The sequence below is a fragment of the Aythya ferina genome (genome assembly GCF_964211825.1).
Source record: "Aythya ferina genome assembly, chromosome: 13".
NCBI classification, from domain to species: Eukaryota; Metazoa; Chordata; class Aves; order Anseriformes; family Anatidae; genus Aythya; species Aythya ferina.
The window spans coordinates 1,277,082-1,294,514 of NC_140311.1; the positions used below are offsets into that span (position 1 = coordinate 1,277,082).

Genomic DNA, 17,433 nt, shown 5'->3' on the forward strand with positions numbered 1-17,433 from the left:
GCTCGGGGCACCAGCTGCTCCCACCGCTGCCCCCGGTGCCGTTCCCTACCCATCCCTTTGGGACCAAAGTCTAATTTCACAAGGGCGCACACAAAGGAGCGGCCCTGGAGCTGTTTCCTTGGTTGATCCGGGGAGGAAAAAACCCCAGAGCCCAGGTGGGCAGGCTGCCTCGCGCACCGGGGTGCTGGGTGCCACCCCAAGCACCCGCAGCCACCAAAGCTGCCGGGGTTGTGCCCCTCTCCTTGCCTTCACCACCGCCACAGGGGTGGCTCCAGCATGCCACAGCTTTCCTCCGTCCCCTATCCTTACCGATGAGCTTTTGTTTAAATCTGGGAGAGCAAAAAGAACAAATAAAACCAGTTACCCAACTGCAGCAACAGCAGTGCCCTCGCAGGAGCTTCGGGCACACCCCCATGCTGGTGCAGGAGCGAGCACCCATGCTCCAGAGGGGCGGGAGACGGCTTGGTGCACGATGCCTGCTCCTGTCCTTGCCTCTGCCAGCCCTGACCCTGCCACCTGGCCACGCTGTCGCTGTCCCCGAGCCCAGCAATTAGCCACAGCTGGGGTGGGGAGCATGGGGGGGGGGCACGGCGCGGGCACGCACGCCGCTCCGGACACGCAGGCAGGGGCGCGCACCCAGGACGTGTCTCCGCAGAGTTTACACCGAGCAAGAATAATCCAAGCTCAAAAACAAACACAGCTGAAGGGGAAATTCCAGCCACCTTCAGCTCTTCGCACCTCCGAGCCGCTTCCTGAAACTTTAAGCCAAGCAGGCCCCCGCTCTCCCCGGCCAGGACGGGGCTTCGGGCACCGCAGCGACGTGGGGCACACAGCTCCGAGCCCCCGCTGCCCACAGCACCGGGGGGCCCTGCCCCACCTCGCAGCAGAGCATCTCCTCCTCCTGCTGCTGCGAGGGAAGCTGGAACAATGTGGCACGCTGCTGCCAGCCCCGGAGGGGACAGCCCGTGCCGCACGGCTGCCGCAGGACAATGCGGGGGGCAGCCAGCTGCGGGGGGAACACAGCGAGCCCGGAGCTGAGCCCAGAGCCGAGCCCCCAGCCCCTGCTCCACACAAGCAAGATGCAGCGCCCCGTCTCACCGGGGCAGCAGGGCTGCCAGAAGCCCCCTGCCCACCACAGCACTTCACAGACCCCAGGCCACGCAGCAGAGGCATGGGTTGGACCCGTGCTTGCTCGGGGTCCGAGTCAGCAGCACGAGCTCACCACACTCTGGCCCCCAAGCTTCCCCCAGGAGAGGGGCCGCTCGCTGATGCATCAGCCAGGCCTTCCCCTCCCACCTCAGGACAGGTTTCTTTTTCATGTTTTCTTAAAAAATTTCCTTATTCTGAAATAATTGACTAATTGGCCAAGCCCCAGTTCTGCGCTCGGAGTGAATTCCAGGCTCGCTCTTGCATGAAGTGTTTATTAAATACATCAGAGCGGGAGATTAGGATAAATCACAACACCGGGCAAGCCAGAGGAACCGGGCGGTGCCCGCGCGGGGAGGCAGCGCCAGGTGGAAATTTCCCATCGCGCCCAGAGGGAGGAAGCCCAGAATTAATCCCGGCCGGCCCCCGCAGCGCTCCCCAGCCCCGGCGGGCCGTGAGTCAGCCGGGCCGGCACGCCGCGGGCCCCCACGGCACACCGGGACGCGCGGCACACCAGGTGCCCCCCCGGGACACCGCCGCTGCTGCCCCCAGCCCTGCCCACGGCGGGCCAAATCGCCCTCCCCGCGCCGAGGGCTGCCCCCCTCCCTTTAATCCCCAGCGCCAAAGCAGAGCCCTTGTAGGGGAAAGTGTAACGCAATACCTGGAAAATTTCTCCCACCCGCTCTTCGCTGCCGGCTGCCAAATTTAAAACATATTTGCTGCTCCGCGCCGAAGAAATGTAACCTGCTGCTTAATTCCAGCGCATCGATTCTTTGGGGGCAGCGAAAAAATGCGCGCGGCCGCGCGCGGCTCCTCTCCTTACACACCACAGCCCGGGGGAGGGCTGGGGGGCTCTGCAGGGCCGGCAGCACCGGGCACGGAAGGGGACACGGGTGGCAGCCGCCACCTGAGCGCACGGCAGCGGGGCTGCTGGCATCGCCCTGGGCCTGCTGTGCCTGGGGGAGGACGAGGAGCAGCAGCGGCTGAGCCGGAGCGCTGCTTGGGGACATGCAGGGGCACCCGGGCAGGCTCATGGCGAGGGCACCGCACCCGCCCCAGGGACACAAGCAGAGAGAACAAGACTGAGAGCATCCCAGGCTCAGCAGAGCATCCGAAAGAGGTACCACCAGCCCCAAAGCCCTTCAGACACAAAGTGCAGCCACCAGAGGAAGGGACAGGAGCCACCCCAGCCACACAGGAATAGGACCTGTCCTGCGGACCCTGCTCCAAGGACAGCGGCACCGCTCCTCTCCTCGCCTCACGGCCCTGAGCCCCCTCAGCCCGAGCAGCCCCCAGCCCCTGCCTGCCCCTCCGAGGCTGCAGGAATTTTCCAGAGGGGCTGGGTTTGTAAGCAAAGGCTGCGCGAGTGGAAAAAGGCTGCCGAAGTGCGGGCCGGCCGGGCGGGGGGCTGGGGGAGGGCACAATGTGTTTAGCAGACTGAGCGATCCGACAGGGCCCATTAAAGGAAACAATTTGTAATACAATAATTATTATGTCGTTTCTCTGGACTCTTTCCTAAGCCTCTCTTTAAACAGTTAGAGGCTTGACGGGCCTGTATAAAACAGACATGATCTGTGGGGCTGAGGATGCTGAAGTGCCCGCGTGTGTCGAGGCGGCGCGGGGGGCGGTGGGCGCACGGGGATCCTGCGACCGCCGGACCCGCTGCGGCCACGGCCCCCGTGGAGCCGAGCCCCCGGCATCCCCCAGGCAGGGAGAAACCATCCAGCAGGGAGAAACCGTCCCTGTGCCACGCTGGGCACGGAGCCGTGGCCGCCACAGCCCCTGGCAGCACAGCCGGGACCCCCAGCTCCCCCGGCTCACGCTGGCTCTGCTTTTATGCTCTGAAGTCCTCGGCCGCACATCTGAAGAAAGCAGCGGTAGCGAACAAGAGAGCGAGAGAAGGGGAGAGCAAGCAACACAAATCCCCGGGATAATGAGCCCGGAGGAGGGAGACGGTGGGCTCTGTCTGAGAAGGGAGCCGTGCTTTTATTGGAGAGGCCTAAAAGGGCCATAAATCCTCAGATTCAAAGGCGAGCTCGAGCTCTTTCAAGTCTGAGGAAGGCCTGGGATGTGTCAGCCGGGAGGACTAACCGCACCGCGTCCCCTGCTGAAGTGGCCTCTTCAGCAAAGCTGTTCTGCAGCTCGGGATATTACACCCAGATCCTTTCCATATGCCGCCCGGGCTGCTGCAGCGGGCTGTGCCGGCAGCCCCCCCGCCTGCCCGTGGCCCCCTCCCGGCACCACCGGGGCAGCCCCGGCCCCGCTGCCACCCACCCAAACCCCGCGCACCGGAGGCACCCGCACGCGTCGCCCCTTTCCGAGGGGGATGGCCGCGAGCTGCGCGTCCCCTCCAAGCCAGGTGGGGAAGGGGCTGGATTCCCGGGGGGGCCCCCAGACCTCCCCCTCGCGTTCGGCCGCGTTACTACAGCGAGGCCAGACAAAGGAACCCGGAGCACCCGGAGCACCCGCCGCCCGCTCGGCACCCCGGCGCGCAGCAGGAGCCCACCGCGGCGCCAACGCGGGCGGCACGGGGAAGGGGGCACCGAGCCCTCGCCTCGCCTCTGCCACCGAGCTGCGTGCGGCGTGTGCGGCGCTGCAGCCGCCCCAAAGCCTCAGCAGGAAGGAAAATGCGCCCGCATTCGGAGCTGTGTTAGCGGTGTGTTCGTGCCCAAAAGCGGCACGAGCGCGCGGTGCTTCCCCGCGGCACGCACCCGGTGTCGCGCACCAAAAGCCAAGCCCCTGCTAGCAGTGGGGTGGCTGCTGCACAGCACAGGGAAAGGGAGGGCACTGCTGTCCCCTCGCTGCTCGGGAGGGACACAGGGCTCGGGAGCCCCCAACCCAGCCACCAGGACCCCTGTCCCCAGGGATGACGCCTCTCCGGGTGCAGACAGGGATCAGGACAGCGCTTCCTAACCCCCTGCCTTCCCAACCATCTGCCTAAGGCCAGGCCCAGGGTGGGGACACGAGGAGCACCCCTCGGACATCACCCTGCGAGCACCAGCGAGCTGCCCACGGGAGCTGGGCTAACAGCGAGGCTCTGGGCACTGCCCAGCCCCTCCCGGGGCACAGCACCCCCAGTTACAGCGGGCACCGCCGCACACCGAGAAGGATGGAAGGCGTTTGCTGCTCTGCACAGAGCCAGGAAAAGCCCTCCCGCAGCTCTGCCACCATGCCCGGCATGGGGCTGTCCCCGAGCACCACCATGCCCTGCTGGACACCGGTCCTGGCACCCAGCCCCGAGCTGTCTGGAGGGTACCAAGGGAAATTCACCCACGGACACGTCCAGGGCCCGGCCTCTCCTTCGCTCACTCCAGAACATCACAACGCTAACAAAACCACAGAGGCTGAACTTCAGATCCAGGAAAAACAGGGAAGGACAACTTAGACTTGGGGGAAAAAGGCATCCAGGGGGCGTGCCACCAGCCCCTCACCTGCTGCGCCGCCACCCCGTGCCTCCCCGCCTCTCCCTGAGCGCAGCCCAGGCCCCCTCACCTGCCCCCTTCCCCAGCAGCCAAACCCACGCCACCACCAGCATGGGCAAACCCCCAAAAAACTGCCCCTCGCTGCGGGGTGGGCAGTGAGCAGAGCCTGGGGTGCCCCCCAGGCACCTGAATGCACCACGCACCCCTCACAACGCACCCGCCCAGCCCAGAGCCCAGCATCGGCACCCTCCAAGCAGGGACAGGGCCCTGCTGCTCCAGTACAGCTACTGGCAGAGCACTGGTGCCAAACTGGGACAGCACAGGGCAGGAAAAGCCTCCTCGGAGGATGCTTGGTGTGCTGCCCAGGCTCGGCCCCACAGCCTCCGAGAGCAGGAGGGGTGGCACCAGCCCGGCACAACGAGACACCTCCTGCTCCCCGGGGGACGCTGAAGAGGCGCCTTCCCTGTTACAGCAACCACCCCGAAGCAGGGAACGGGAAGGGAAATGCAAAAAGCAGCAGAAAGCAGCAAAAAGGAGCCCGGCTCTCCACAGCCCAGCACAACAAAAGCCCCGCACCAGCGCCACATTCCTGCCCAGATGTGACGCCGCGATAGCGCCGAGCCCGGAGTCCTCCTCCTGCTCTCCTGATACAAGCAATCATTAATTAGACACAGAATGGATTTCAGCTTTGTTTCTCCCCACCCTGTTTCGGCTGCCAGACTCCAAGTAGCATGTGCTACTGATCGCTACAAGATGTTTTCCCACCGGACTCCGGCGCTCCTCGGGCAGATCGGCTTCCGAGCAGCGATGCCGCTGCTGCTGCGACGAGGGGGTGCCGCCAGCGGGACGGAGCCAGGCAGCAGGGCCACGGGGCCAGGGATCCCACACAGAACACGGGGTCAGTCCCTCTGGCCAGCCACCAGTTCCCAGGGAACACCTCTCATTGTGTGCCCTGCGCGGCTCCAGCACCCTCTGCGCCCCCAAGGGTGGCTCAGAGGGGCCCCCTGCCCCACAGCAAACCCGTGCCAAGGTGAGGACGTGGCCACGGCACACCTCTGCTGCCCATAGCTTTTTTGGGAAGGGGACCCACGGGCAGCTTGCAGCTAGGAGACACTGACGCCAGGCCCAGGAGCAGCCTGCCCGAGCCCCGAGCAGGAGCCATACAAAAGCCCCAGCTCTGTCGCCGCTCCCGACACAGCTCCAAGGAACTGCAGCAGCTGTTTTGCTCTGGAGAAAGCTCCAGCTCCTTTTACAATCAATCAGCCACCCCATCACGGCTCTTTTTTGCCTTTTAAAGGAAGCAGTTAAAACCATTTTATAGAATCCAGTGGTATTTACCCAGCTACTGCAATAGCCGCAGCTCGGCATTCACTTTTTTTTTTTTTTTAATTTAAGTTAATGAAGCCATTCCCGAGAGACACGCAGGCAGCCCCGGGTGCCCCTTTCCCCCGGGGGGAGCAGAAGGGGAGCTGCGCCCCGAGGACCCTGACAGCAGCACCCAGGGCTGCGCTCCCACCGCGACCTCCTGGCACGCTCGGAAGGGGCTCCTTCTTTCCAGAGGGAAACATGAACCCGGATTCAGACTGTCCGGGCTTGCTTAATCCAAACCAGTCCTCGGAGATTAGGCAAAGCCCCTCGGATGCAGCAGGCGAAGGTGCACGCACGCCATAAGATCGCTTACGCGGCCATCTGGATGCCCCAGACCCCACGAGCCAGGGGCCGCAGCCACAGCGCCCGGCCCCGTGCTCCCCTCAAGGACGACGTCCCCAGCGGCCCCACGAGCCAAACATGTTTTTTAATTAAAAATAAGCAGCGTGTTTTCAATATTTCCCAACTCCTTAGACTGCGGAGCGCCTCATGCGCCCACTAGTACGGTAATTAAATTACATCTGCTCCGACAAGTGTTAGCCCACTGATGCAAAGCTCCAGGCCAACTCTTCCCATCGAAAACAGCTTTCCCGCAAGCACTTTGTCCCTCATAAAAGGCATTAAAAAAAGCAAAGATACACCAGGCTTCAAACTCAATGCTCACAGAATTCAATAGGACACCATAATGTCATTAAAGACAGAATAAAAATACCACAAAGGATTAGACTTTTGTCTGCGTCTGGATTTTTTTTTCCCCTCCCCACCCCGCTTACTTTTTCATTTTTTAAATGCATTTGTTTTGTTTTTAGAAAGTTGCTCGATGGCTCCACAGAGCTAGCAAGTGAGCAGATCTGAGTAAAATTTATTTGAGAGAAAGAGAGAAAAGCAGAGCCGCAATGACCGATTCTTAAAAGCTCCATGGATGATGTGTCCCATTTCCCCCACCTCCTTATTAAAATGCTTTCTGGAAAGGCGAATTCCAGCCTGAAATGAATTTTCCAAACCATATTTTATTAGGAATGCTTCCTTTTAACGTTCGGCACAGGAGCCCACCAGGGTCAATATTTCTCCAGAATTACAGTCGGGGGATTTCAGCACAGATTTAGTCAGAATTTCTGTGCAATTCCAGGTTGTTTAACAATAGCGAGCTCCAACCAACAACCCCGAACGCTAACTGCTAAGTAGCAAAAGGGCCGATTAAATCATTGAAACCACACTTCAGCTCCCCCCTCCCATAAACGCAGAGAATGGTTTTCAAAAAGCCCCCTTCAGACATGATGGAATAAAATTAAAACCATATTGGTTCACTGAGACCCCTTAAAGAGGCTCTGCTCACATCCCGAGGAAAGCTCACTCAAAGGGGATCTAATTGAGCCTAAACTTGTCCCAAGCAGAGGTTTGTGAAAATTGTAACCTTTTATCCTGCGAAAGCATTTCTGGGCCTGTTTTTCTTTTCTTTTTTTTCCCCCCTTTAAAGAGGCAGAACCATTCACAACACAAACGCAGTCACGATCCACTTCTGGCTTTTGAGCGAGCACCCAGGAGCAGAAGGAAAGCATTTTCCCCGGCACCGAGTGCAGGACTAAAGATTAAGATATTCCTAACTCGTTTAAGAACGTTAGGAAATTGCTCTCGGTATCAGACGTGTTATCAGTGCCCCTTAATAACAAATATCAGATCAGAAACCTGCCCGTGACACACCGACGGAGTCCCACACTCACGCTTCACAGGAGCAGCAGCCCAGAGAAGAAAAGGGCAGAAAAATATTTTCATTATTTACAGTGACACTATCAAGGCCGAGCGGTCCAGCACGCGACACTTTTTCCTTGTATCTGCTGGAAAATTCCACTTAACGGTGTTATTTTTAAAGGCTTTAGCTCTCTTTACTCTGAAAACAGGCAGGCACCCCGGTGCTGACAAAGGCAGGCTGGGGCTCTCCCCGTGCACCACGAACGGGCTCTGGAGAGCCCAGAGCACCCCGGAGCACACGCAGGGGTTTGGTAATGTGCAGGGCCAGGGAAAGTAATCCCAGCCTAACAAAGAGCGTGGGTTTCCGGCACGGGGCTACTCGCGGCGCACGCTTTCCAGGCCGTTCCTCGGAAACGTGCTCGCTCGATTGTGTTCGCTGGCGAGAGCGGCTCTGAAGAGGTCCTGCCTCATTCCGCACACCCTGCGGAAACCTGAGGAGGAGCACGAAGGCATTAAGAAGCGAGGAAAAAGAGAGAGGGAGAGGGAAGTTTGAGGGGCAGTGGGTAACGTGGAACAGGAACCAGCCCCAAGACGAGCAAACGCGGACGGAGGGCGCGAGGCACCGCGGCCCAGCTGGAGCTCCAGACGCAGCGGGCGGGTGAGGAACCAAGGCCCCACGGCAGGCACCACCGCCCCGCCACCTCCGCTCACCTCCGCCGCCTCACCTTCCTCGCCAGGCACGGCATTCACTAGGACACCCCGCACAGAACCCATCCCGTTCAGGCCGCGGCACCCCGAGAGCCATTTCTGGGCAGCTGCGCTGCCATTTCAGGCACTTCCATCTCTTCCTGCCACCACCGTGGTGACAAACCAGGCGGTGTCCCCATGGGTAGGTGACCCCAGACTGAGCCACGCAGCCCCACGCTGGAGCAAGCACGACGCCCCACAGCTGCCCGCATTTACAGCCAGGGCTCTGGGCGCAGCCATGCTCCAAACCCAGCGAAAACTCAAGGAATGGACGGGTCACCAACTGCCACCCTGCCACGGGGACATCCACGAGGCCACCAGGCCCAGGGCTTTGCACGGGGACAGCGGTAGGCAGCTCGCAGGCCCCTGCGGAGGGATCGGAAAAGTTCCCCCCGCACCCAGCCCCAAGCAGAGCCGCGCTGCACACCAGCAGGGTCGTTACTGCCATGGACGCCTCCCAACTTTCCAGGCCTTGACAATTTAATAAACGCAAACGCCAATAAACCAGGTTCACTCCAGCAGGGGCAAGCTTCCCAGCTGCACGCCACCATCCCCAACCTCTGGGCTCCACCGTGCCAAGGCGCCCCGGGAATCCTCGCCCTGGTCTGGGCACCGGCGACGCCATCGCCAAGCGCACGGCGCGGGGGGAAACAGCCGCCCCTCGCTGCCCGGCTTCACACGCATCTACCTGCACGTTCCTCAAGCTAACACAACAAACTCAAAGAGATTTCTATCTCCCACTGCCCCTTTTGAAATAAAAAGGTGGCGGTTTCTGGAACCAATTTGCTTTTTCCTCGCTCCCCGCCCCCCCGGCCCTTCGTGCTGACATAGCAGACTTATAAACACAAAAGATCAATTCCTACGGGTAAAAGTTCCTTTGCTTTTTGCTTCGAGCTAACAGAGAAATCTTCAAAAGGGAGGAAAAAAAAAAATCCAAGTAGGAGAATTTACTTATTGCAGTTCTTAAAACCACCAGAGATCTCTTCCCAGCTTTTCCAACACGCCGAATTCAGGAGTTTATGCGCAGTGAAGTTGCCCCCCACACACACACACCCAAAAAAAGATAAATGTTTGGTTTTCGCTTAAGTGTCCAACTGGAGAGGGCTCCCAAACCGTGTCAGTTTTCTCCAACTCTCAAGAACTTTTCTTTTTGTTCTCGAGAAATACGGTGGGGGTGGGAAATCAAGATAAAAAGCTGGATTTTTTTTTTTTTAAACTACGAAGAGAAGGGGCTAAGATAAACAAACAGTCCGCGATTTACAAGATAAAGCCCAGCAAGAGGGCTACCAAAAACATCCTGATATAATCGGTCCCAAAACATCGATAGGTCATTAGTAACCATGTCGAGCGTTTAAACGTCTTTTAAAGCTTTTCCTTACTCTTTATTCCAGGCATGCTGGAAAGGCGACGCTCATTGTCCGCGGTTTTAAGCCCCGAGCGCAGCGGGCAGGGGCTGGGGGAGGCGGCAGCGAGCGCTGGAAGCCCCCCGCGCCCCCCCCTCGCTCCGCCGCCCCCCAAACACAGCCACCACCGGCCGGGGGGCGAGAGAAGCGCCTCTCCCCTCGCCCCCACGCACCTGCTTTTGGGGCCAAAAGTGCCCTTTCCGAGGCTCTGCAGGGCCGCCCGCCCCGACGGGGGGCGGGGGGGGGTTGGCTGGGACCCCCCCGGGGCACCGAGCCCCGCCGCCCCCGCCCTGCCGGGCCCCAAAAACCGAGCCCCGCCGCTCTGCCCCCACAGCGGGCAGAGCTCCCCCCCGGACCCCCCCCAAACTCCGGGGGTGTCCGTGGCCACCAGGCCGGGGGGGGTCCCAGCCCCGCACCTACCGCCCGCCGGCGGCATTCCGCAGCTGCCTATTTATAACAGGGGAGCCACGGGGAGGGAGGAGGAAAAAAAAAAAAAAAAAAAAAAAAAAAAGAAATAGCAGGCAGCCGAATATAGCCGCAGCCTTCGGCACACCGAAACGCGAGCGCGGAGCCGAGCCCGGGCTGGGAAGGGGGCGGCGAAGGAGCCGGCGGCGGTCCCCTGCCGGCGCCGAGCGGGTGCGGAGCGGGTGCGGGGCGCGGCGGCTGCAGGCGAGGAGCGGCGGCTGCGGGACGCTCTCGGGGCCGCCGGGCTGCCTCCAGGCGGGACGCGACACGCTCCCCAGATTCCGGACAAAAAAAAAAAAAAGAAGAAGAAAAAAAAGAAAAAAAAAAGAAAAAAAAGCCACCAGACGCTGGGGCAGCAGCCAGGCGTGCTGCGCGGCTGGGAACGAGCAAACCAGCAGCGGCTCGAGCTCTGCGCTGGTGCAGCGCTCCGCGGGCTCTGTATTCCAAGCGGGGATTTTTCTATTTCTCGCCGTCCGTAGAAAGCCGCCGCCAGCTCCCGGGCGGCTCCGGCGTCCGAGGCGCGGCCGGCGGCAGGTCCGCACGCAGCGGGCGCTCTTCGCGGCTCCCCCGGCCGCTCCGCTTCCGAGGCCAGAGAGCGCGGGGCGAGATTTTCTAAATACACATACAATTTTTTTTTTTTTTTCCTCTCGCTTCGCCTCGTTTTGTTTTTTTTTTTTGTTTTTTTTTTTTTTTTTATTTCGCCACCGGGGGAGGGCGAGGCGGGCGCCCCCCCGCACCCCCCGCGCCCCCGTGCCGCACGTACTTGGGGTTGCCGGCGCTCCAGGAGACGGGCTCCAGGCTCTTGGCGAGCGGCGCGGCCAGGCGGCACAGGGCGAGCAGCACGCCCAGCAGCCACCGCCCGCCGCGGGGCCGCGCCATCGTCCCTCGGCGGCGGGACGGCACCGGGCGTCAGGCGCCCATGCCGCGGGGGCGGCTCCGCTCCTCAGCCCCGCATCGGCGCCGCGCCGCCCGCGGGCAGCGCCCCGACGGCGGCTCCGCTCCTCCGCGCTCCGTGCCGGCCCGGCCCCGCCGTCTCTCCGTGCCGTCCCCTCCGGCGTCCCGGCTCGCACAGCGCCGCCGCCCGCCCGCGCCGCCCCTCTACTCCCCCCGGCAGGCAGCGGCGCGGCCAACCCGAGGCGGCGCGGCCAATCGCCGAGCGCCCCGACGGGGCCTTCGAGCCGCCGGCACGCCCCTCCCCGCCCCCGCCGTCGGTTCTTAAAGCGATCGGGCCCTCGCGGCTCCCCCCCGCCCCTCCACCAAGCGGGCGGGGCGGGGGGACGGGGACGGGGCCGGGCCGTCGGGGCGCCGCCGCCCGGCGGCGCCCCGACGGCCCGGCCCCGTCCCCGGCCCCCCGCCCCGCCCCCGGGCTCAGCCGCGGTCCAATGGCGCCCCCTGGCGGCCGCGCACCGCACGCTGATTGGCCCGAGTGGCGCGCCGAGATTTGCCGGCCTTTCCCACGCCCCTGCGGACGGAGCCGACACCGGGCGGGGAGCGCTCAGCTCGGACCGGGATGGGGGGGGCGGGGGGACGGGAATTTTGGGGAGTTGCCCCCAAATTGAGGAGGTGGCCCCAAAATGCTGAATTGCCCCAAAAGAAGGAATGGCCCCCAAAATGAAAAGGTCCCCCCAAAATGAGGAATAGCCCCAAAATGCCGAATTGCCCCCCAAAGGAGGAATTGATCTCAAAATGAGGAATTGCCCCAAAATGCAGAATTGCCCCCAAAAGGAGGAATTGCCCCAAAAGGAGGAGGTCCCCCCCAAATGAGGAATTGATCCCAAAATGAAGAATTGCCCCCAAAATGCGGAATTGTCCCATAATGTGGAGTTCCCCACAGAATGCGGAATTGATCCCAAAATGCGGAATTGATCCCAGAATGTGGAATTCTACCCAAATGCAGAATTGCCTCCAAAACTCGGAATAGCCCCAAAATGAGGAATTGACCACTAAATGCAGAGTTCCCCCCAAAATGCGTAATTGCCCCAAAATGAGGAATTGCCCCCAAAATGAAGAACTGCCCCAATATACAGAATTGCCCCCAAATACGGAACGCGCTGCCTGTGCAACAAGAGGTTTGTCTGCGCAGAGAGAATTCAGCAGCCTGATCTCCCTGTCTGACTGCTCTTCTTTCTCCTTTGTTCCACACTTCCTAAGCCTGAGGGTTGCATTTTAGCTGTGTCTCGAGGTGTGAGGTGACTTCATCAACGAGAAATCAGAAAGGAACTCGCATTGGGTGGGTGGACCAGATGGTCTTGGAGGTCTTCTCCAGCCTTAACAAGTCAATGTTCATAAACGCACCTGGGATTGAACGTGAGGCTCCTCGCCACAGTCAGTTTACATTCTACTCCAAACATCCTTTAAAAACTCCAAGGTTGCATCATTTTCTATTAACACAACTTAAAAACCCCTTGGTTCACAACAACCTCAAATGCACTCAACCCCATTACTTGTTTCTCATTTGGCTACTTGCGCGTTTTTTTCCTCTGGCGCCTCACATGGCACAATGTTGCCATCAGATTTGGATCGAGCTTTATTAGGTTTCTGTGTTTAAAAAGAAATTAAAATCTGGAATGAAATGTGTTGTTAAATTGAAGCTGTGCAGATGCTTTCCTGAAAGCACGAGTCTGCAGCACGGCCTTGTCCGAGCCGTTCCCTGGCTGCTTAAATTAGGTTATGCCGGGCATTTTACAGAGAGTTAGAGTCCTGAAGACAATGTCAGTTTGATTTAGGCTAAATGAATGAGCCTATCAATTGCTTTTCCAATGACACCTTAATTCAAATGAGACAAAAAACCTCGAGGACGGAGGAAAAAAATATTTTCATTTTAGGTGGGAGGATTTAGAGCCTACCATAATGAATTATATTGCAACAACGGTAATTATTCCAAGCAGGCTGGCTGGGGAATTGAGAACCACAGTAGAGCTTCGGTGACTTCCCTCCTGCGCCTCCCATCGCCGCTTCCCGTGGGGAAGCCAAGCGCCAGGCGGGGAGCTGGCAGGGCCCGGGGGGGGCGGTGGCACAGGGCGCTGCAGCCCCCATGCCCCCCGGCCTGGCCAGCTGGCGGGCACCCCTGGGCGCCCCTGCCCAATAATCTCTGCAAATGACATCACGATTAGTTGCCATGGCGACGCCTGCTCTCACAGCACTCCGGCTCAGGTGGGAGATGGGGAGCCGAGGAATTTAGAAGCTGGAGGACTGGAGGACGGCGTTTCCACGCCTCCCTCGTGCCAACGGGACCGTGGTGGATGAGGAGGGGACGAGGCAGAACAGCTCGGGGACCTCCTCGTACCCTGCACTGGGCTCTGGCACCCACCACCCTCCCGGAGCCCTTCAGCCACACACACGGGGTCTGGCACAGCACCCACACCACGGTGCCACCGCCGTGCCCCCCCGGCCAACAGCTCTGGCAGTGCCCCCAGGTGCACACCTGTAGCGCACAAAGGCGCTTTGCATTCGGCATTTCATGCGGGTTGTCTCACGGGAAACAAGGCACTGGGGGCTGTTTGCAAACAACCCTCTGCATCTCCGAGGTCTTCGCCACCTCAGAGCAGACCAGCGGGGACCAGTTTGGTGCTAATCAATGTCGGCGCATCCTGAGAATGGGGAAAACAAAGCCCTGCAAGTGGGGCGAGTGCCCCGAGCAGCGCAAGCGCCGGCTGTTGTGGGTACTCTTTACAAGTTTAAGATAGGCAATGTCAACAACAAGCATCCAAAGGTCAGCCAGTGCCTCTTTATCATGGATTAAAATGGTTTGTACATACCTGACACACCAGTATAGCTGTATGCTTAAATGCTGTGCAAATATCCAGTTTAACTTCATGTTTTTATCATTTCTTCCCCTCTTGGAATTTCTCAGTGGACAATGGACACGGGGAAAACCAAATACTTCTGGCATGGGAAAGGCACCGGGGATCAGGGAGAGGTTTTGCTCGTTGCAGGCTGCTGGTGTGGAGGGCTGGATGCCCGGCTGTGAGAGCACCTTTCCAGGGTCACCCTTACCACGGAGGGCTCCCACCCATTAAAGTCCCTCAGACACAAAATCCTGCTTTTCCAACCTGGACCAAGCAAGGAAATTTGTGATGCCAAACAAAGCTGATTCCTCAGAATTAATTGCTGAGAAATGAAGGCCACTAAACCCACAAATGGTTCCTAACCTCGTCTGTGCTGGTGACTACTGGCAACCAGTGAAACCAGTGAAATCAGACGGTCACGAGCGGCACAGGCGGCAGGAGGAAGGGCTTGCTATTTTGGAGAGGGTGGAGGCAAGGATTTTTAGCAGTTGCCAGGAAGAACATTAGCTGGGCAGGTGCAGTGGAGGCAACGACACCCCATCCTTCTCCAAAAATCCCAGGCTTTGTGAGCTCTCCTCGTGTTTTGACAAGTAGCAGGGAGCGGGAGAGAAGTTGCCAGGAAGCTGTCGCCTTGCCCATCCCTGCCTGTCTCCCCCAGGAGCAGTGGGAATTCAACTCTCCCTTCCCTTTTTCCTGCCTTTCTGCTACTCCCTGGGGACCCAGAGCCGAATCAAAACTGCGGGGTGAAATGCTGAAACAAAGGAAGAGCTGAAGCCCTGCTGCGCTCACATGGGGAAGGGCAAAAGGGAGAGGGCGTGCATGGAGCGTGTGTGCACAGCGAGTGTGTGCATGGCGAGAGGGTGCACAGCTCGGGCACACCTGCTAGCCAAAATTCGCACACTTTGCCACGGCAGAGAGAGATCAGAAGGCTCACGCTGCGCTGGACCGAGCCCCCCACCTGTCAGAAGGATTCGCATGCCATCCATCAGGGGAAGCAGCGCTTATAAGATCCCATGCCAAGGGCACGTATGCGCACACAAGCGTGGGGGGCAAATATAAATACACATGCGGCCCAGGCCCGGGCCCAGCTGTACGAGGCATTCCTCCGTGGCACAGACACACAAACACACACGGAGAGCAGACCCAGAGGCAGGCACGCAGCGGGAGCGCTGCGCCGGGCTGCGCTGCGGATAGAAAGGCGCGACGCGGGGCTTGGCCCGCGCTCCCCTGCTCTGGCAGCGAGGGGCTGCTCTCGCTGCCTTTGATGTCCTGAGCGGGGACAGCTGGCGGGCGTATTGGGTGTCACCGGGTGTCACGAGGAGCGGGGAGCTTCAGCTCCTGCTCTGCAGCTCCCAGGACCGAAACGAGCCGCAGGAGGGCTCCCGTGGGAGCCGAGGGGGCTCCAGCAGGCCTGGCGCTTCTCCAGGGTGGTCGCGCGTGGCTGTGGGAGAGGAAAGGGCATCGCCCCTTGGACGTGCTCCGTGCATCCAGGCCTAGGGGTTGCCTTGTGCTGCAGCACCACGTGCACTCGCATGTCTGTGCTTCCTCTGCTCAAGCTCCATGTGCCCCTTCCGACCAGCATCAGCCCACTGCTCTCCCCCTGCACGTGCACTCCAGCCTCTTGGCTTCCATCTCCCCCTCCCTTTAAACCTGATTTTAAACAACGATGCAATTCCTGGGAGGATTCACCCCCGCCTGCCCCTTTTTTATTCCCCAAACATTTTATTCTGCAGGGACAAGGCAGGGCACGAGTCACTTTGCCCCCTTGCAGGCACCCACACTCCTACAGCCTTCCCGCAGCCCACCGCCCCCCGACCCCCCCTGCTGCAGCCTTACCCTGCACAATCACACCCTCATCAAGTAACGATCTGCATCACAAAATGTATTCCACAGCCACTTCATATTTAAATTACCTGAGACATTTTAGAGCGAAAGAGTAATGGGATAAAACAGAGCAAAAGAAAAATTTAGGCTGAACACTAGGAAAAAGTGCTTAGTGCAGAAATCTGTTCGGCTGTGGGATGGCTCCCCCAGGGAAGCCGTTTGGAGTTATTTAAAACTCACCTAAATAAAAAGCGGTAGGGAATAAACTCCGCGTGTCCCAAAGGCATGGTCATGGTGGGACCTGGGAGACTTTCCCCCAAACTGCTTTCTGTGATGAGACATGTGAGATGGGAGCCCTCACGCAGCTGAACCCGTGCGGCACAGTTATCCCAAACGCTTCGCAGTCCACCCGCGGAGACGCACGGCCCCGTCCCTGAGCAGAGCCTTTGCAAACAGAAACCTCCCTGCGGTGTGGGCCCTACTGTCAGTAGCAGGTGAATTGGGGCTGAAATTCGGGGTTAATCCAAGCCTCTTCAAGAAAAAAAAGGAAAAAGAAAGAAGTGGATTTTTGAAATACCAGGACACCGGCTGCATGGAGATTTCTGACAAGCCTTGTACCTATTAAATAGCAAACAGCCAGGCAAAACGGGTGCCAGAAAGCTGACATTACCCTGCTAAACCAGAGGATCAAATTCAGAAATGAAGGTGATGTCAAGGATTTTCCTCCGCTGTGATTTATACCATCATTCTGGTGCTCAGGCTCCTGGAAACTTGCACCTTCTGCAGATGTGCCGGCTGATTAAAATGACGCAACTTAGTCGCTAGCTGTGCAATATGATTTAAATTAAAAGCCCATATTCTAACCGAAAATCTGCTGCGACTGCCTGCAGCCTTCTCACCGCCTCCCCTCTTCCTCCCGCATGCGTCCCATCCGCACGGGGCGGCAGGTGTGGGCACTGCAGGAGCCCAGCACAGCCCTGTGCGTGCTCCCTTTTCCAACGCAGTTTTTCCAGCCCTGGGAAAAGGCAGCTCCCACCCGCTGCGGGTGCTGGGCTGGGGGAGAAGCAAGGTGCTGGCCGCAGGCTCTTGAGTTGTCGGGGTAAGGAGTGAGCAGGGGAACGCAGCAGCTCGGGGCGGTTGGGTTCCAGAAGGCACATTTTATGGGCCTGAGCAGTCTGCTGCATAATGGTCTGGGGAAGGAAGTATTAAAATCTTTAACCAGTTTTCAGAGACGTGATAATTAAGGTGTTGTAAGCTACAATTGCCTGGAAGAAAAAGAAAAAAAAAAAAAAAAAAAAAAAAACAAAGGCAAGGAATACGATTTTTATCACTCCAGAAGTGGCCACTCATGGATTTGAGGTTAAAAAAAAAAAAAAAAAAAAAAAAAAAAAAAAAGGATAAAAAAAAGAATCCCTGCAAGAAAAAGAAAATGTAAAAAAGGCGCCTGAACAAGGGTCTGGCCAGGGAAGAATGGTGGCAGAAAGCAGGAGCTCAGTGTGCTGCCGCAGGCACTGGGAAGTCAGGGAACCTGATTCAGGAAAGCACTTAGCATTGTCCCGAGTCCGGTCATTCAGCGCTTTA

The 17,433-nt window shown here is 59.1% G+C and overlaps 1 protein-coding gene across 1 annotated transcript in view; it reads right to left on the bottom strand.

Moving 5' to 3' along the window:
• EFNB1 (ephrin B1) overlaps positions 1–11,302 on the bottom strand; it is a 56,679-nt gene extending 45,377 nt beyond the window's left edge. Inside the window, exon 1 of the mRNA XM_084535141.1 lies at positions 11,004–11,302. Coding sequence (XP_084391267.1) covers positions 11,004–11,119 — 116 coding nt within the window. The 5' untranslated portion in view covers positions 11,120–11,302. The remainder of the gene's footprint in view (positions 1–11,003) is intronic.
• Between the last annotated feature and the right edge of the window lie 6,131 nt (positions 11,303–17,433).